At 37.1% G+C, this 19922-nt stretch overlaps 1 protein-coding gene across 1 annotated transcript in view; it reads right to left on the minus strand.

The window, feature by feature from the left end:
- RYR3 (ryanodine receptor 3) overlaps positions 1 to 19922 on the minus strand; it is a 681173-nt gene that overhangs the window by 446599 nt on the left and 214652 nt on the right. Inside the window, exon 2 of the mRNA XM_043982013.1 lies at positions 18098 to 18217. Coding sequence (XP_043837948.1) covers positions 18098 to 18217 — 120 coding nt within the window. The remainder of the gene's footprint in view (positions 1 to 18097; positions 18218 to 19922) is intronic.

The following is a 19922-nucleotide window of genomic DNA, read 5'->3' on the forward strand; positions in this document are numbered from 1 at the left end:
TTATCCAAATGAAAATGTATATTATTCCTTCTTTGATACAAATCTAGTGAGCAAGGTTGAAACAATATTCACACCTCTCTTCTTTCCCTCTATTTAAATAGGTCTTTTCTGCCTTATGTGTTGTAATTTACCCCATCCCACCTCCCCTTTCATCTTCTCCACACATACTCCTTTTTTTCACCCCTTAATTTTTTTTATCATCACATAAAAGTCTATTTATACCTATACCCTCTACATATACTCCTTCTATCTGTCCAAATAGAGATACAGGTCTCAAGAGTTACAAATATTATATTCCTGTGTAGGGATGTAAACAGTTTAACCTTATTGAATAACTTGTTTTTGTTTTCTGTTTACCTTTTTATATTTCTCTTGAGTTTTGTATTTGAAGATGGAATTTTCTGTTCAGTTTGAGTCTTTTTATCAGGAAAATTTGCAAGTCCCCTATTTCATCAAATTTTACCTTTTTATACTTCTCTTGACTCTTGTATTTGAAGATTTAGTTATGGTCTTTTTTTCTGGAAACTTTGGAAGTCCCCTATTTTATTGAATATCCATCTTTTCCGCTGAAAGATAATGATCAATTTTGCTGCATAGTTGATTCTTGGTTGCAATCTAAGCTCCTTTACCCTCCAGAATATCTATCATATTCCAAGCCCTCTGATACTTTAATGTTGAAGCTACCAGGTCCTATGTAATTCTGACTGAGGTTCCACAATATTTTAATTGTTTCCTTTTGGTTGCTTACAGTAATTTCTCCCTTACCCAATAATTCTGGAATTTGGCTACAACATTCCTTGGAGTTTTCATTCTGGGATCTCTTTCAGGAGGTGGTCAGTGGATTCTTTCAATGACTACTTTATCCTCTGGTTCTAAGATATCAGGATAGTTCTCCTTCATAATTTCCTGGAATATGGTGTCTAGACTCTTTTTTTGATCATGGCTTTCAGTCCAATAATTCTTGAATTATCTTTCTTGGATCTATTTTCCAGGTTAGTTGTCTTTCTTTTTTTTCAATGGGGCAATGAGGGTTAAGTGACTTGCCCAGGGTCACACAGCTGGTAAGTGTCAAGTGTCTGAGTCCAGATTTGAACTCAGGTACTCCTGAATCAAGGGCCGGTACGCTATCCACTGTGCCACCTAGCTGCCCCATAAAGATAGTTCTCAACTTTTGTTTACATAAGTTTTCCAGTTTCAGATTTTTCTCCCTCCCCTCTCCCCTAGATAGCAGGTAATCTGATATAGGTTTCATATATATATATATACACACACACACACACACACACACATAATAACATTAAACATATTTTTGTTAGTTGTCTTTCTAATGAGGTATTTCACATTTTCTCCTATTTTTTCATTTTATGATTCTGTTTAACTGATTCCTGGTAACTCATAGAGTCGTTCGTTACCTTTCACCTGTTCAATTCTAATTTTTAAGGTATTATCTTCTTCAGTCAGCTTTTGCACCTCCTTTTCCATTTGGCCAATTCTACTTTTTAAGAAAGTGTTTTCTTCAGTAGATTTTTTTCCCATTTGGCCAATTGTATTTTTTAAGCAATTGTTTTCTTCAGTCAATTTTTGTGCTTCTTTTTCCAAGCTGTTGACTCTTTTTTCATAATTTTATGGCATAACTCTCAGTTCTCTCATTTCTTTTCCCATTCTTTCTTCTATCTCTCTTATTTGATTTTAAAAATCCTTTTAGAGCTCTTCCAAGAAGGCTTTTTTGTCTTGAGACCAATTCATCTTCCCCCTTGAAGCTCCATTTATAGGCATTTTGACAGTGTTGTCCCCGTCTGAGTTTGTGTTTTGGTCTTCTCTGTTGCCATAGAAGCTCTCTATGATAAGGGTTCTTTTTTGTTTCTTACTCATATTTTAGCCTATTTTGTGACTTTTAAAGTTGAGCTCTGCTCCTACAGCACAGGAGCCACTGTGGCAAACTTCCTGTGCTGGGAGCCAGGGGCCTGACACCAGCTTTCTGACTGCTCTGGGCTTGCTCTCTAAGCTGGGATGGCCTGGCCTAGTCACACCTCTCCCATGTGTTGTTCTCTAGCTGGCAGTTTGGTCTCTTAGCTGGGACTGGGAGGGAGGCCAGGGAGGGCAGGGTGTCTTACAACTGGCCTGTTATGCCACCAGCTTGCTGAACAAGGACTGAGGGACCTCAGCTACTGGTCTGTGCTGTGGCTAAGAGTCTCCTGCTGACTTACCCAGACACCCTCCATGCTGTGCTGAACTGCACTGTGCTCCCCTTTTGCCCAAGTGAGACAGACCTTTCTTGAAGTCTTCTAAATTATCTCAAGCTGAAAGACTGTTTTTCTCTGTCTTTTTGTAGGTTTTAAGGTTGTTTCTGAGGGAAACTCAGGAGAGCTCAGGCAATTTTCTGTCTTATCTCTGCCATCTTGGCTCCACCACCACCACCAATGACTCATTTATATAGCACAATAAATACCAACTCCTATAAGGCAGATAGTATAAATATTATTGCCATTTTACAGACAGGGAAACTGAGGCTTTTTAAAAGATAGCATTGTAACTTCTTACTGTAACCTAGCTACTTTTAGAGCTGAAGAGAAGGCAAGTCTCCTACCTCAAGGACTAATACTCACGCCATTCTACTACTGTATCTTGAGATAAAATCCCTTCTCTACTTTAAGGAATACGTGGGGGCAGTTAAGTGGCACAGTAGATAAAGCACTGGCCCTGAATTCAGGAGGACCTGAGTTCAAATCCAGCCTCAGACACTTGACACTTACTACCTGTGTGAGTGACCCTGGGCAAGTCACTTAACCCCCACTGCCCCACCAAAAAAAAAAAAAGGAATATTCTATATATAACATAGGATCCATTCCATTGTATGTAGTCCAGTTTGAAAAAAGACCCATTTTCCATGAACTATAACTACTAGCCAAGTGTTGGCAGGTAGTATTCTTCTGAGGAGATATAAGAATTTCATAGATATTACCTTTTTTAGGCATGATCTCATTTGGACACACCTTGATTTATAAGCATTCATAAATCTAATACTGATAATAGCATATGATTTTTTTTGGGGGGGTCTGGGCGATGACAGTTTAAGTGACTTGCCCAAGGTCACACAGCTATTAAGTGTCAAGTGTCTGAGAACAGATTTGAACTCAGATCCTCCTGAATCCAGGGCCAGTGTTTTATCCACTGTGCCAGCTAGCTGCCCTCAATAACATGTAATTTTGTTGTTCTGTCTTTTCAATCATGTCTGATTCTTCATGACCTCATGTGGGGTTTTCTTGGCAAAGATGCTAGAGTGGTTTGTCATTTCATTCTCCAGCTCATTTTACATATGAGCAAACCGAGGCAAACAGAGTTAAATGACTTGCCCAGGGTCACACAGCTAGTCAGTGTTTGAGACTGGATTTGAATTCACATCTTTGTGATTCCAGGCCCAGTGCTCTACTATACTACCTCACTGCCAAACATTGCAGTTATTAGAATTGTATTTTTACTTGTAAAGGAGAAGCACCTTATGTCTATGCACTAACCTTCCTAATAGACTGCCCATATCTATTTAGGCAGTTAAGTGCTTCCTATCATATTATTATCACCAATAAAAGGACAAGTGTTGATAGTATGCCAAGTAAAAAATTAAATGAGGAAACAAAGGTTTGAGCTTCTGAGCAAATCAATTTATTAAGTAATGAATGTCAATTATATAACAAATCAGTTCCAGACCTTCTTCATCTTTCGCACGGACCCTGAATACAGGAAGAGACAGACTTTTACGCATTAAAAACAATTAATCAAGTAAGACCAATTTATTAAAAGAAAACAATAAACCAAAATGCAAAATTAGGTAATCTGATTTCTAACTTGAGGAAAGATTAGGGACATTGCAAGTTAAGAAGGGGAGAGTGAAAAGGTTCAATTCTCTGAAACCAGAAGAGGTGTTCTACTCCTCCCCCCTCCCCATGATGTTTGTATTCAATCGAAGGAACATGGAAACAACTGATTAATGACTATGGGACAAGTTTTCATGTAATATATATGGGTTGCTCGAAATGCGTAATTGTGAGAAAACTCCTTACATCAGTCTTACTTGTTTCTGGTCAGCATAACCTAGGTCCTCAGTCTCTTAAGTAGCAAGTAGAGGTGCTCCAGCTTCCCAGTCACACAGAGCCTAATTCAAACACTGCAATAAAGTTTTCTTGTGATTCACATAATTGAATAAATTTTTCTCACAAGACAAAAATTGGACTCCAGAACAGCTCCAGAAATGAATAGAAAGGGAATTTTGTTAGATTACTAATTGAGTCACAAGATGGAGTCAGTGTGGTTCACTCAATTCCCACTTCTACTTGCTCTTCTAATCCCCTCAATAGTTGAAAACTAGGAAAAAGAAATACTGTTTTAGTCACATTCTCAATATAAAGCTCATCTTCTACAGCTGCTATAATGATAGGATTTAGAATTAGAATGTACCTTGGCGATCATTTAATTCGACCCACTCATTGTATAGAGAAGAAAACTGAGATGAAGAGCAAAAGTGAGTTGCCTTCTTGGGTGTTTGAAAGGCTGTCATATGGAAGAAAACGATTTGGTCTATTGACCTCAGAATGAAGCAGTAAGTACAGGAGCAATGACTAGAATTTTCTAAGAGGAAAATTTAAGCTTGAAGGAAAATTTTCCTAAGTTATAATTATCCAAAAATGATATGACTCTCCTCAGGAGGAAATAAGTTACCCCTCACAGAAATGGATGGATGACCACATATAGAGTATTTTCTAGAAGTGATTCTTCAAGTATGAGCTGGAATAAATGGCTTCTGAGGTCTCTTCCAACACTGGGTTTCCATAATGTTTGTTATGTTTCTTTATATTTAATAGAATTATATATTTTAAAAAGTGGATGATTATCTAGATCTCAAGTAAAACATGCCTATTGCTTAAATATTATCATTTAGATCAGGCAAATCAAGTACCACTTAGTGGCAAGTATGCTCCAAATGCAGGAAAGGAAATTTTAAAATGAACCCAGTTTCTAAAACTATAAATCCAAACTTATGAAATGAAAGCAACCACTATATAAAATTATTTCCTGATTTCTTTGCTACCACCCACCATTACTCAATGCCTGGTGCAACTCTCTGTGATATTATAGGTGTTTAATCAACATTACTAACAAATCTACAAAAACCAGAAATAATACTAGCATCCATTCTGTAGAACCAACACTATCAAACTTTCTTCCTTGGTGATATATAGATATTTCTTAAACATGCTAATGAATGCTTGAACAGCATCATTCTAGTGGCTGTTACAGGTAACACCGCCAAATAAACAGCTTCAAGGGTTACCTGTCAGTGGGTTGCCTATTAGAACTGGCAACAATAAAAATGACCTGGTACTTTTGAAAACTCCACATTGTTTTTTTTTTCTTCTATTCTATTTGTTAAAGTACGAAGCAAACACTGCAGCTATGCCCTAAACATTCTTGACCTACAGACATCAGTTGTTACTGGCACAGTTAACAGGAATGCTACTGAATGCCAGTAGAAATAAGTGCTGCTGAGTCTGTATTCTGTAAAAATAAGAGAAAAAGGGAAGCCAAGAAATCTGAGATATAAAGTTGGACAGATGGCTTGTAAAACTGTCTGCTGGGGAAAGCAAAATTGACAGGTTGGACTGTCAATTTGGTTCTAGATTGGGCCAAGTGTTTTACTTCTTCTGGTAGCTTGTTGCCAGCATGATTACTGTGATGCCCATAAGTAGATTTTTTTTTTAACTGTTAGTGCCTGGTATAAGTATCTAGATTTGCAAATGGGAGGTTTCCACACTTACTACTTGTTGTCAAAGATACATTTAGCACATTGACTGGACAAAGCATTCACGGTCTCTTTAACCTCAGATGAGGAAGAAGAATGACATGTGATTCTAGAAAGATCAAATTGATGTACCACATCTTGATCAAAAGTAATATGAAAAGGGGCAGATAGGTGGCACAGTGGATAGAGCACCGGGCCCTGGAGTCAGGAGGACCTGAGTTCAAATCTGGCCTCAGACCCTTAACACTTACTAGCTGTGTGACCCTGGGCAAATCACTTAACCCCAATTGCCTCACTAAAAAAAAAAAAAAAGTAATATGAATGAAAAGAGATTCTGAGGAAGGGAAAGGATCTCAGAATTCTGGAAATTCAGGAGTTGGCAACAGTACCTATTTAACAGTATTTGAACAATAATCATTGCTGACATTTGTAACCTTGTATGGTTTGCAAAGCTCTCTCTCTTTCTCTGGATGCATGCATGCATGCATGTATCTATGTATGTACACATGCATGTATGTACATATGTATATATGCACACATGTATATACATATATGTTTGAAATTTTCTTCTCATAATAGAGGTCAAAACATTTAAAGATGGAGCTATTATTTATGCCCAGTTTTACACATGAGATAACTGGGATCGAGAGAAATTAAGTGATTTGCCAAGGGTCACATGGGTAATAGGTGTATGAAGCAGGATTCCTACTCTTAGTCTAGCACTATTTGGCTCAAAGTACAACACTATCAACTCAGCAACAATGTCTCTAAAGATACTGTAATCACCTATATCAGACTGCTTTCTGTCTTGGGGAGAGGGGAGGGAAGGAGAAAAATTTGAAACTCAAAATCTCATAAAAGCAAATATTGAAAACTATCTTTACATGTAACTAGAAAAAAACTAGTAATATTGAAAAAAGAATATCAATGAAAAATATGTAAATTAATAGTCTTAAGAAAGGAATAACTTTTAGACAAGATATTAGAAATTTAGAGAGAAAAAGTATATTTGACAAAGTTAGAAAGTAAAAGCGCAGAAATGGAAGAAAAAAGTGAACAAACTCAAATGACTGAAAGAATACATGGAAGATTAGCAAAACAAAAACAGTAAACTTGATGACATAATGAGAAAAGAAAACTTGCACATTATAAGCTTTCATGAAAAAGGAAACCATACCTTAAGAAATCATATGGGAAAATTACTCAGACTACTAGAAGCAGATAGCAAATTATAGATTGAAATGATCTGTAAAATACTTAAAAGAAAGAAACCCATGAAGGATCCACCAACATACTTGAGGCCTTCCAAAGTCTCTTGGAAGGCCTAGCTATATCATAATTTAGGTTGTCATTTCTCTATGGAGGCCTTGGTCATTCCCAGATGTTATTTACTAGAAATTCTTCTTGATTTACATTTGTTTTCTTTCTTTAATCTACAGATAAAACATTCTCTTTAAAAAAGATACTGTAATCCAGCACTTATACTAGAATGAAGGGGTTGGGAGCAAGTAGTATAGTCAGTCAACAAGCATTTATTAAGTCCCTGCTATGTGCCAGGGACTGTGTTAAGTTCTAGGCTTTCAAAGAAAGGCTAAGTCAGATCTCAAAAAGCTCATACTCTGATGGGAGAAGTCAACATTAAAACAACTATGTCCAAATAAGATATATAGATATAGAGAGATATATATGTTTGTATGTACATATGTATGTATATACACGTGTATATATGTATACATACACATATATACATATATATGACAAATTGGAGAGAATCAATAAAGGGGAGCACTAGCATTAAGAAGAATCAAGACAGGCTTATTGTAGAAGAGAATATTTTAGCTGGGACTTGAAGGAAGCCAAGGAAGGTTCATGTGAGACAAGGATGAGGGAGGAGATAGTGGCAGAAAGCATATAGGTAATGTGAGATGAGATGGGGAGCCTTCTGCAAATGAACTCGCTTTGATGTTGGGGTTTTTTCAGTGAATATGAGGCAAAGTTCTCGCCTGCGAGGACAAGGGGATGTTATGGGAGCTTTGAAGAGGAATGAAAAAGTTTGGAAAAGTCACCAGGTGAATGGAATAGTGAATCAATTTGACATATGGTGTAAAAGGATGGCCTTGCAGCAGTAAGGGCTCAGTTGGGATTGTTTGATCTAAACTTGTAATGGACATATAGTGGACTGTACAGTTTCATGATTTTCTCTGGCTTCATTCAACAACATGTGAGTAGGAACAGAGGCAGTCAGTGGTGGAAGTAAACCAAGGCTAGGGTTTAGAAGGGCAAAATCTTCAATAGGATAAAGGGCAAGGGACCCAAGAAAAGAGGTCCATGTAGAGCTGAATTGGTTCATTAGGGTGATAAAGATAGAGAAAGTGAAAGAGTAAACCAGTGCAGAGGTCAGGAAATGAGAGATTGATGGACTGGAGGTCCAGGTGAGAATAGGGTTTGGAGTTGTAAGAAAGAGAACCAAGTAGAATAACAAGAGATTATGATCAGCTGAAGGAATTTAAGAGTTCTTGTACATGATTAAAGAACATTTGTGGGAGATGACAAGATCAAGGGTAGCTGTGTAGCTGAAGTAGAGTGAAGAAGTGGGTTATAAGAAATGAGTTAAAGAATTTAGAGGTCTGGGTGTTTGAAGAAGTATCAATATGTATCTTCAAGTTCGCTATTATGAAGGAAGGGGTTGAGAAAGAGGGAAAAAAAAGCAAACAAAAAAACCTGTGAGTCAGGCACTGAATTCATTGAAGAAGGAAGTAAATAAGGAACATGTCCTGGAGGTCTGCAGATAATAGCTATCACAATCTTGATTGGATAATATACATGGATTCAATAAACTTCAATGGAGAAGTTACTGAGTGATACAGATAAAGGGAGACTGGAAGTGACAGTGGGATGCAAGGATTAATCTAACTCCCCAACCATGACCAGTGAGCCTATGGGTGTGAGTATAAGTGTAATCAGTTCAGGAAAGGGAAGCCAGGGAAGCTTTGTCATCATAAGGTAGGCACGTCTCAGTCAGTGCAAGATGAAGGAAGAAAGGAAGAAAAAAGTTGAAGCTGAAATCCAGTTTGTTATCTTTGGGAAGACAGTCCAGAGCACACAGTGGAATGACTGAATGGCTTTGAAGTGGGAAGTTACAGAAGTTAAGTTCAGGAAAATGGAAACAAGGGAGCAGTCAATAAAGGACAGAAAACAAGGTTTGAATGATGGCAACCAGAGTTTCAGAATCACTGAGATGGGGTGAGTATGAAGGAACTAGAATATGTTAATCATGGAGGAATGAGTTCACGAAGGTTACCATTGTTCACAAGTGTTTTACCTCCACTGGGATTGTCTCGGCTAGCTGGGAAAGCAAAGGGGAGGGGCCATTAGTGTGTTTGGAGGGTTCCCAGGTAAGGGCAACCTGTACCTATGGAGCTATATAGGTGGACACAGTGGATGTTTGCTTGAAGTGCAATAGAAGGAAAGAAAGGAGAATAACAGAGTGGAATACAATATTCAGAAAGAGCCTTTGAATTCCAGGATCTCACTGGCAAAGTAGGGAATAAAACAGGAAAGATCACAAGAACCAGTTTGAGTTGAAAAGAGGGAGATAGATAGTTTAGAAAAGAGTGGAGCTGATGGAGATTTGCTGAGGACAAAGGTAAAAAGCAAGTAAAGTAGCTCAGCATCACACTAACACTTTTGAGAAAGGGAATGGGGGAAGATAACATTGTTTCTGCAGTACATAATTTGATATTCCACCAAGACTCCTTTTTTCAAGTGCTGATGTGGTTGATAGCACACAGATTGGAAAGCATGGACATGATTGTTACTAATGCAACATAGCCAGCAGCTGCACAACTGGAAAACATATACTTCCCTAGTCTTTTGTGTAAAAGGTATAAAAGAGCTAGAAAGAACATTTATATGGCATCCTTGAGAACCAAAGAAATCACAATCCATAACTTAAGGGATAACAGTGAGAATAAACAAACTAAAAGTCAAAATGCTATCCTTTCTTTTCAAGATGTCATTGTCTAAGGTCAAAATGGGTAAACGATTTACACATTAAGGATGATACAAAAAAAAAAAAAACGGTTGATACCATAAGCAAATTAAGAGAGCATGGAATCTTTTCTCTGTCAGATTTATGGGCAGAGGAAAAGTTTATGACCAAAGAAGATATAGAGTAAAACAAAATGTAAAATAGATCATTTTGATTATATAAAATAAAAAAGATTTTGCACAAACAAAACTAATAAAACCAAGATTACAAGGGAAGTAGAAAACTGGGAAAGAATTTTTGAAACAATTATCACTGATAAAGACCTCATTTCTCAATTATATAGAGAACTGAATCAAATTTATAAAAATACAAGTCATTCCCCAATTGATAAATGGTCAAAAGATATGAACAAGCAGTTCTCAAAGAAATCAAAGCTATCTATAATCATATGAAAAAATGCTCTAGATGAGTATTGATCAGAGAAATGCAAATTAAAACAACTCTGAGGTATCACCTAACACCTATCAGAGTAGCAAATATAAAAAAACAGAAAATATTGGATGTTAGAGGGAATGTGGGAAAGCTAGGACGCTATTCTACTATTGGCAGAGTTTTGAAAAGATCTAACCATTGTGGAGAGCAATTTGGAACTATGCCCAAAGGGCTATAGAACTATGCATACCCTTTGATCCAGCAATACCACTGCTAGGTTTATATCCCAAAGATATCCCCTAAAAGAGAAAAAGACATATTTTTACAAAAATATTTATAGCAGCTCTTTTTTGTGGTGGCTAAGCATTGGAAATGCCCATCAAATGGGGAATGGCTACACATGCTGTGGCATATATTGGTGATGGAATATTATTGTGCTATAAGAAATGATAAGTAGGATGCTTCCAGAAAGGCCTGGAAAGACTTGTATGAATTGATATACAATGGAGTGAGCAGAACCAGAACACTGTACACAGTGAGAGCAATATTGTTAAATGAAGAACTGTGAATGACTTAACTATTCTCAGCAATACAATGATCTAAGACAATCCCAAAGGACTACTGATGAAACATACTATCCACCTCCAAAGAAAGAACTGAGATTCAAAGAAAGAACTGATATTGATGGAACACAGACTGAAGCATGCTATTTTTCCCTTTCTTTCATTTTTCATTTTATTCAAGTTTTCTTCTATAAAATTAGTAATATGGTAATATTTTACATAATTGTACATGTATAATCCATATCTGATTGCTTACCACCTCAGGGAGGGGGGAAGGAAAGGGAGGGAAGGAGAGAGAAAAATTAGAACTCAAAACTATACATAAAAATGTTTATTAAAAAATTAAAATAAAAAAAAGATATCACTGTCATTATCATTGTTTAACCTTTATGGACACCAAAAATATAAAAAGTCCTGCACAGATTTTAGAATTAGTACAAGCTTATGAGCTCAGAATGTGAATCAGACAGAAAGGAGGGTAAGGAATAGATAAAGTGTATAGCTTTTAAAACAAATGTTTGGGTGTTCCCCCACTTTGTTTTTAAAATAGCTCCTTCTTATTCTCAATTGAAATTCAGATACCAATACAGAAAGCTAACATTGGGCTTCTACTAAAAGAAAAAAAGATTATAAACATCATTATGAACTGAGATGTCATTTTTTCATACTTTTGGCAGAGATAATAGATGTTTATAAATGCTGCTATTTAGAAAGCTTTTGTGGATGTGAACAGCAATGAATATCAGTCTTCTAGAAAGAATCCTGCCTTCTGCCCCACAAAGTACCCTATCAGCTCTAAATATTTCATAGTGAGTCTAACTAACCAGCACTGACATATTTCCATAGCATCTCTCAATCTTCCATGGATGACAAGGTGCTTATCACAAAACTTTTAATCTCTCTCTCTCTCTCTCTCTCTCTCTCTCTCTCTCTCTCTCTCTCTCTCTCTCTCTATATATATATATATATATATATATATATGGAGAAAATTAAGAATTGTTATAAGATATCTAGCAAATGTGGAAATGGAAAATGTAAACCCTCTCACCTCTTAGCCATTAAACAAACATGAGTCAAGATGGAATAATGGAGATACTTCAAAATCCCCAAGCATGATATCCCCTTCCTTACTGATGATTCATTCTTAGCGCATAATAAAGATTTATACAGAATATGGGACATAGGCTAGAATCATTTTATTCATTGTCTACTGGGAAAAATATTGAAACAAGCCAGTTAACAGTTTAGGTTCACCTACCCTAGATGTGGCTATAACCACCCCTCCCCACTTCAGGAGTACCAATAGCACCTCTCCCCATTCACTGCTAATGTTTTCAGAGTATTCTACCTTTGCTGCCTGAACCTCCTAAATACCCACTCACTTCTCACTACTTTTCAATTTAGCTTCTGTCCAGACCACCCTACTGAAACTGCTCTTTGACAATGTAATCCCCAAATCCAATAGTCTTTTTTTTTAATCTTCATCTATTTTCACCTCTTTATAGCACTTCTGACACTGATGAACTCTTCTTCCTGACTGATGCCCTCTTCTCCCTTGTCTTCAACATTTGTCTGTCTGACCACTCCTCAGACTTTCACTGTTTCGTTCATCTTCACAGAATCACAGAATTTTCAAGTTAAAAGGAGACTTCATCAGTCTCATCACATCTATGTGAGAAAAATAATCATGACAACAATATACCCATTAAATGGTCATCTAGTTTCTGCCTGAAAACATTCAATGAGGGAAACTTCTTACCTCTAAGTGATGTAGCAGGCAAAAAAGGGGTTAATAGAAAAACCTAAGACTCAAGCTCTAATTCAGATATGAGCCCTAAAAAGGATTCAGACTCCAGTTAATGGATAACTTCTTCATTAAAATAAGTCAGGGCCCAGTTTCTCTCATACCCACATTAATCAGTACCCATAACAAGAACATAAAGGGGCAGGTCATATAACAACGATACACTGACAGGTTATAGAATTTCAAACTAGAAATAAATGAAAAATGAAGATGTTTTGAAACTAAGCCATGGGAATCAGAAAGAGACATGCACAGAAAAGGCCAAATTTGTCCCCAGATTCACCTTATGACCTGTAAACCCCCAAAACACACCTCCATGGGAAAGGTACGTGCCTCAGGGGTTGGTTTAGGACTCCAGGAATTCCAAATTAGGATAGGCCCTCCTCTGTACCTCCCTAAGGTGGAGATTATTATCATGAGACTGATAATCAATTTATCCATACTATAAATATAACTGTCTTTTCTTTCCTAATTCAAGAGATACCTTTCCACTTTTCTGGTTCTCTTCCTGTGGTCACTCACAGTATTGCAATAAAACTTGGGAAACTGAGTCACTGAGTCTTGTAATTCTTTTGGGACAACTCATGATCAATTTGACCCTAATTCCATCACATATCATAAGGAGCCCACAACATTTTAAGATATATTGTTTTCTCTAACATCAATGTTAAATCTGCCTATTTGTGATTTCCAGCAATTGCTTCTGGTTCTTCCCTCAGGGGACAAACAGAACACAAACAGAACATTTCAAATGATAACTCACCAGATATTTGAAGAATACTATTAGGTCCTACCCTGAGTATTCTCTTCTCCAGGCTAAACATCTCCATTTCCTTTTTTTTTGGCGGGACAATGGGGGTTAAGTGACTTGCCCAGGGTCACACAGCCAGTAAGTTTCAAGTGTCTAAGGCCGGATTTGAACTCAGGAACTCCTGAATCCAGGGCCAGTGCTTTATCCACTTCACCACCTAGCCGGCCCCCATCTCCATTTCCTTTTAACCAATCTTTATATGGCATTAACTCATGGCCTTTCACTATCCTGACCCCCCTCCTTTGAATACTTTCAAGTTTATCTTACTCTTCTGTTAGGATAAGTATCCCTTAAAGGTTCTTTCCTATGCCTTCTTTTCTTATTACCTGTGCTGCCTAGTAATTTCAAACACTCAGATGGCTTCAATTTTCCCCTCTATGCAGATGACTCCCAAATCTGTAAATCTAGCTTTAATCACTCCTGAGCTCCAGTCCTACATTTGAATGGCTTGCTATATATCAATACCTGGGTCTCTCATAAGCACCTCAAACAAATGTTCTAAACTTAATTTATTCACAGCACTTAAGATGAAGCAGATCCCTAAAAATCATCTAGTAGAACCTCATTATATAGATAATGGAACTGAAGTTCTTCCACTTAAAACTTGTTCTTCTCAAATCTTCTATTACCTCTAAAGGTAGCAGCATATTCCAGTTACCTACACTCAAGATTTCAGTCATTTTTTACTTTTCTCTCTCCTTTACCCCCAATATCCAATTTGTCAAATTCTACCTCTTCAACCTTTGTCATATAGACCTTCTTTATCACATTTAACCTGCATGTCTCAAGGTCCCAGCATTTTCTTCTTCGAAGTACCACCAGACCATCTCTGAAGGACAAGGTCATGAGAACCAGCAGCACTGGTTAAAATGAACACTTTACAGCTAGAAATTGACAGAGAAGTTTTGCTTATGCAAGAACCAACCATCAGATCCCATGAAGATAAATTCTTCAAATCCAGCAAGTCTCTCCTTGGCAGCATTCATTCTTAAGTTCATTCTGAATAAGATGGGGAGCAAAGAACATTTTGGCTTCCTATGAAAATCATACGAGCTTTGGAAAAAGTAAATTCATTTATTACTGTAGCATCTGGGAAACTTGCCTATGATTATATAAAGAATTAATTGTTATTTGAGGTTTTTATGCCTTGGTGCTCACTGGCCTGGGGCTCTGCAAACTGCATGGTGCTCCACCCACTGGTTCTATCTGTTGCCATGGTGCTGGCACCTCACATCATCACCACTCGCCAACGCCTACATGGGCCTGGCAAAATTATAATGATTGGAAGCCTAATGAGGGCAGTCATATGACTGTCAGAGCGGCCATCCCATTGGCTGGGGCTGTGTGGGGTTTTTCTGGGATTGGGGGAGGAGAATTGGGCATTCTAGCTGGATACAACAGGAGTTCTGCTGCATATTCTCAGCTGATTCCTGGGCGGTGGTATTTTTTCAGGTTGTATAATTTCCCTTTCCCCATTTTATTTCCTGTCCCCTGATCCTACTGATCCTGTTTGTTGGGTTTTTTTTTTTTTAAGTTCGTTCTTGTTAAAATAAATCCTGTTCTGTTTTGAGGGAGGCTGCCGGTCTCCTTCCTTGCCCCAATATTGTGGCAAGCCACTTAGCTAACACTCCCCTATTAAAAATTGGTCCCCAAAATTAGTTTGTTCACTTAGGTGTAATAGTGTTAACAAAGCCAAGGTCTTTTTGTACTTAGTTATTTACATGTTGTTCCCTCATTTAGAATACAGACTCCTTGAGGACTGGAACTGTTTTCCTTTCCTTGCATCCCCAGTGCTTAGCACCATACATAGTAAGTGCTTGATAAGCATTTTAAATTAATTTTCCATTTCAACCTTCTTCAATGTGATTTCTACTTCTTCTATTAGCATACCCAAGGGATTATGATGTCAGAATTCAAATGAGATGGCTTTATTACATCTAGTGGTGAAATAATGCTCTATATTAATCTTTGAAAATCTTTTCCATTTGTCTGTTTGTTCCACTTTTTTTTTATACTTGTGCTCACTTGTGCCTGTTCTACTTTCATCCTTGTGATCATATGTATTGGGTTCTTTGGCTATTATTTGAGGCTGTTAGATCCTTAAATGCCTTTGGGATAACTTCCCTTAGTAAGGTCTTCCACCAGGGTCTCTTTAAACTGGTTTTTCTCTCCACTACTTTTCAGTGCTTTATAAAATAATATTGTTCATAAACTTCCACCATCCTTCAAAAAGTTTTACAAACACATCTATATCCACAAAATTGTGCTTCCTTTGGTTACTACATATCTTCACTTAGCAAATAAGGCAAATATTGGTTAAGTAAGGCTGTTTGGGGTTCTTTCAGTCTCTTCCTTCTAGCAATTAATTTTCATAGGGTTAAAGGGCATTGGTTAGGAACCACATCAATGATTTCATAGGTATAGGGAACTTCTGGGTAAGGAAATTCCCTCCAACAATGTATACCAGTCGCTTCTCTATAATTAGTTACAGTCTCCAAGATTTGCTAGGAGCAATGAGGAAATCAGGTTTGCTGACTCCTAGTCCAACATTCTTTCCAATATTTAACTTTAAATAGCAATAATTAGAACATGATTTGTTTTTAAAATTTTTGCTATCTCATATCTCAGCACATTTCAAAATAACTATATTATATATAGTGATATCCAACTGTATTTGTACATGCTTGTGAACTTAGCTTTTTTAATATGTTAGCTATAAAAGTATGTTTAATTCTTCAGCAGAAATACATGACAAAAAAGCAACATTATATTTTCTTTTCTCTGGAAAACGTTAAGAGGGATAAAAATTGGAACCCCAAACTATAAATAAAATGTTTATTACAAAATAAACAATGGGGCAGCTAGGTGGCGCAGTGGATAGAGCACCGGCCCTGGATTCAGGAGTACCTGAGTTCAAATCTGGCCTCAGACACTTAACACTTACTAGCTGTGACCCTGGGCAAGTCACTTAACCCCAATTCCCTCCCCAAAATAAATAAATAAATAAACAAACAAAACAAACAAACAAACAAAAAAACAACAGTGCACCAGACAACAATCCAAGACTACAAATTTTAGTATAATTGCTGGTCTGCACTGGTAGAAGGATTTCTTCACTAGGATCCCCTTTTAAAAAATTAAATATTGTTTCAGGCAAAAAAAAAATTGTGATACACAGAGAATACAAAAACATGGTTTCCACCTTAAGAGGTTTATAGTAGAGTTCAGAAAAGATAGTTCAAAAGATCCAGACAATAGCAATAGGCTTTTAACAGGATACAATGTGGTCTATTTTTTCTTTCTTCTTTAATATTATTTAATATGTTCTCTGTGTGTGAGTACTGTGACTACAGACAGATATTAATGTGCTCATAGGATAATAAGCCATCAAGCAGAACTAAGAAACAAGGCTATTAGGAGGGGATAGCATATTGAGAAGTACTGGTCACACAAATTCACATAAGCAAGAAGTCTATTTTTTGCAAACTTCCTTTTTTTTGGGGGGGGGGCAGGGCAATGAGGGTTAAGTGACTTGACCAGCGTCACACAGCTAGTAAGCGTCAAGTGTCTGAGGCCGCATTTGACCTCAGGTCCTCCTGAATCCCGGGCCGATCCTCTATCCACCTAGCTGAGCCACCTAGCTGCCCCCTTTTGCAAACTTTCTTAAGTGATATATAGATAAATTAATGTATATACTTATTTTATTAGTTTATTAGAAGAGTTTATTGGTCAGGTTAGACATGGTGAGGTATTCTACCTCCTCCACAGCCTACAAAGTGCTTATATAGGAAATGGGCACTCAGGCTTTCAAGGTACACAGGAATGGGAAGTATGAAAATGCAGAATGCTTATATCGACCTCAAACAGTAATAACAAAAGCTGAGTTGTAGAAAAAAATAGACGATAAAAAAGTTCAGTGATAAAAAAGAAATACAAAAGTCATCATAAAAGAAAGTTCTGTATTTTTCTCCCATCAAGTAATAATATAGGGCAGATAATTATAACACCAATAGCATATCAAATATCATAATGATATATTTACAAATAACCACATCAAAAAAATTACATCTGGAAGTAGAGATAGGAATTGGTCCTATGATATAACTAGTATAAGGACCTCCTTCTACCAATGTAGTTTAAAACTTCCTCTACAATTTACAGTCTTAAGAGAGTTGCCTAGAATAGCTAGAAGTTAAGTGACTTGCCTGAGATCACACAACTATGTGCCAGAGGCAGAACTTGCACCAGGCTTTCCTGGCTTCAAGCTAACTCTTTATGCACTAGGCAACACTGCCTCTCAGAGAACATTATATTAATTTGCAAATTAACCAGAGGATGAAAAGAGGGGAAAGTTATGTGGAGACATTTTTGGGGCAAATCACTTTAGCCAAGAGTGATTATTTCTTCACCTAGAAAAGGAATTATTTGAGATAATCTCTAAGATGCCTTCCAGCTCAAAAAATCCAAGATTCTATGAATAACTTCCTAGAAAGTCACTGGTATTCTACTGAATGTTGGCAGGCCAGGAATGCCTCCCATACTCCACACTGCGGTGTCCACATTTCCATCTCTATCACTAACCAGGAGACAAACCCATTTTCTATCATCCCATTCTCAAGACTGAAAAAGAAAACTGTTCTTTTCTGGTACCTAATGTGTAACCTAATGAGGAAAAGGGCTGGGGAAAGGAAGATAACCTTACTTTAGCTTCAGAAGTTGGCTCCAAAAAACACAGGCGATTCCCAAGTCCTTCAGCTGCCAAACAGAACTTTCTTTGCTCTTTGTGGATGTTAGCAACACACTGGAGTACCACTTCATCTTCCTGTTAGGAAAAACATAAGAACCTACATGAGTGATGTGCCAAATCATGCCCCAGGTTAAGCTATCTCACTCAACTCTGATGGTTTGGTAGCTTCAACAAAGGGGCCTATGTTGTAGGATATCTTTAGGGAATAAGAACAACTACATTTTTATTTCCCAACCTTACAAGTAGCTAGATGGCACAATGGATAGAGTACTAGGCCTGGAGTCAAGAAGACCCACGTTCAAATCCAGCACCAGACCCTCACTAGCTATGTGACCCTGGTTAAGTCACTTAAGTTCATATCTGCCTCAGTTTCCTCAATTGTAAAATGGGGATGATAATACCACATAAGTCCCAGAGTGGTTGTGGGGATTAAATACTTGTACAACACATAGCATAATAACTGGCACACAGTAGGTACCTAAGAAACACTAGTTTCCTTTTTTTTTTTTTTGGCGGGGTATGAGGGTTAAGTGACTTGTCCAGGGTAACACAGCTAGTAAGTGTCTGAGGCCAAATTTGAACTCAAGTCCTCCTGAATCCAGGGCCAGTGCTTCATCCACCTGCCCCCATACTGGTTTCCTTTTAATATCTACACTCGTATTGAGGTGCTTTGTGGGGGAGACGGTAGTGTTATAAGGAAAGGGCAAACAAGAATATGTGACATATAGGTCTAAACAATTGGAAAAATATTAATTGTTCATGGGTAAGCCAAGCCAATATAATAAAAATTACAATTCTATCTAAGTTAATTAATTTATTTAGTGCTATACCAATTAAACTATAAAAAATTTATAGATCTAGAAAAAATAATAACAAAATTCATCTGGGAGAACAAAAGCTCAAAGATATCAAAGGAATCAATGAAAAAACGCAAAAGAACGTGGTTGATCAGCACCAGATCTCAAACTATATCATAAAGCAATAATTATCAAAACAATCTAGTACTGGCTAAGAAACAGAGAGGTGGATCAGTGGAATAGAATAGATACAAATTACACTATATAAATTACTATAGTAATTTAGTATATGATAAACCCAAAGATCCAAGTTTTTGGAACAAGAACTCATTATTTGACAAAAACTGCTGGGAAAACTGGAAAACAGTATGGCTAGAAACTAGGTATAGACCCAACATCTCATACTGTATACTAAAATAAGTTCAAAATGAATACATGATTTACACAAACAGTGATACCATAATAAATCTAGAGAGCACAGAATAATTTATGTCAGATTTATGGACAGAGGAAGAATTTAGGACCGAAGAAGATATAGAGAACAAAACAACTCTGAGGTATTACCTCACACCTATCAGAGTGTCTAATATAACAAAAAAAGGAAAATATTGGATGTTGCAGGGGATGTTGGAAAGCTGGGATGCTAATACATTGTTGGTGGAGTTGTGAACAGATTTATCCATTCTGGAGAGCAATTTGGAACTATGCCTAAATGCTATAGAACTGTGCATACCCTTTGATGTAGCAATACCACAGCTAGGTTTATATCTCAAGGACATCCCCCCCAAAAGAGGAAAAGACCTATTTGTACAAAAATATTTATAGCAGCTCTTTTTGTGGTGGCTAAGCATTGGAAATCAAAGGAATGCTCATCAATTGGGGAATGGCTAAACAACCTGTGGTATATTATGGTGATGGAATATTACTGTTCTGTAAGAAATGACAAGCAGGATGATTTCAAAAAGGTCTAGGAAAACTTGTAT

This window comes from Dromiciops gliroides, chromosome 2 (assembly GCF_019393635.1).
Source record: "Dromiciops gliroides isolate mDroGli1 chromosome 2, mDroGli1.pri, whole genome shotgun sequence".
In the NCBI taxonomy this organism is placed as follows: Eukaryota; Metazoa; Chordata; class Mammalia; order Microbiotheria; family Microbiotheriidae; genus Dromiciops; species Dromiciops gliroides.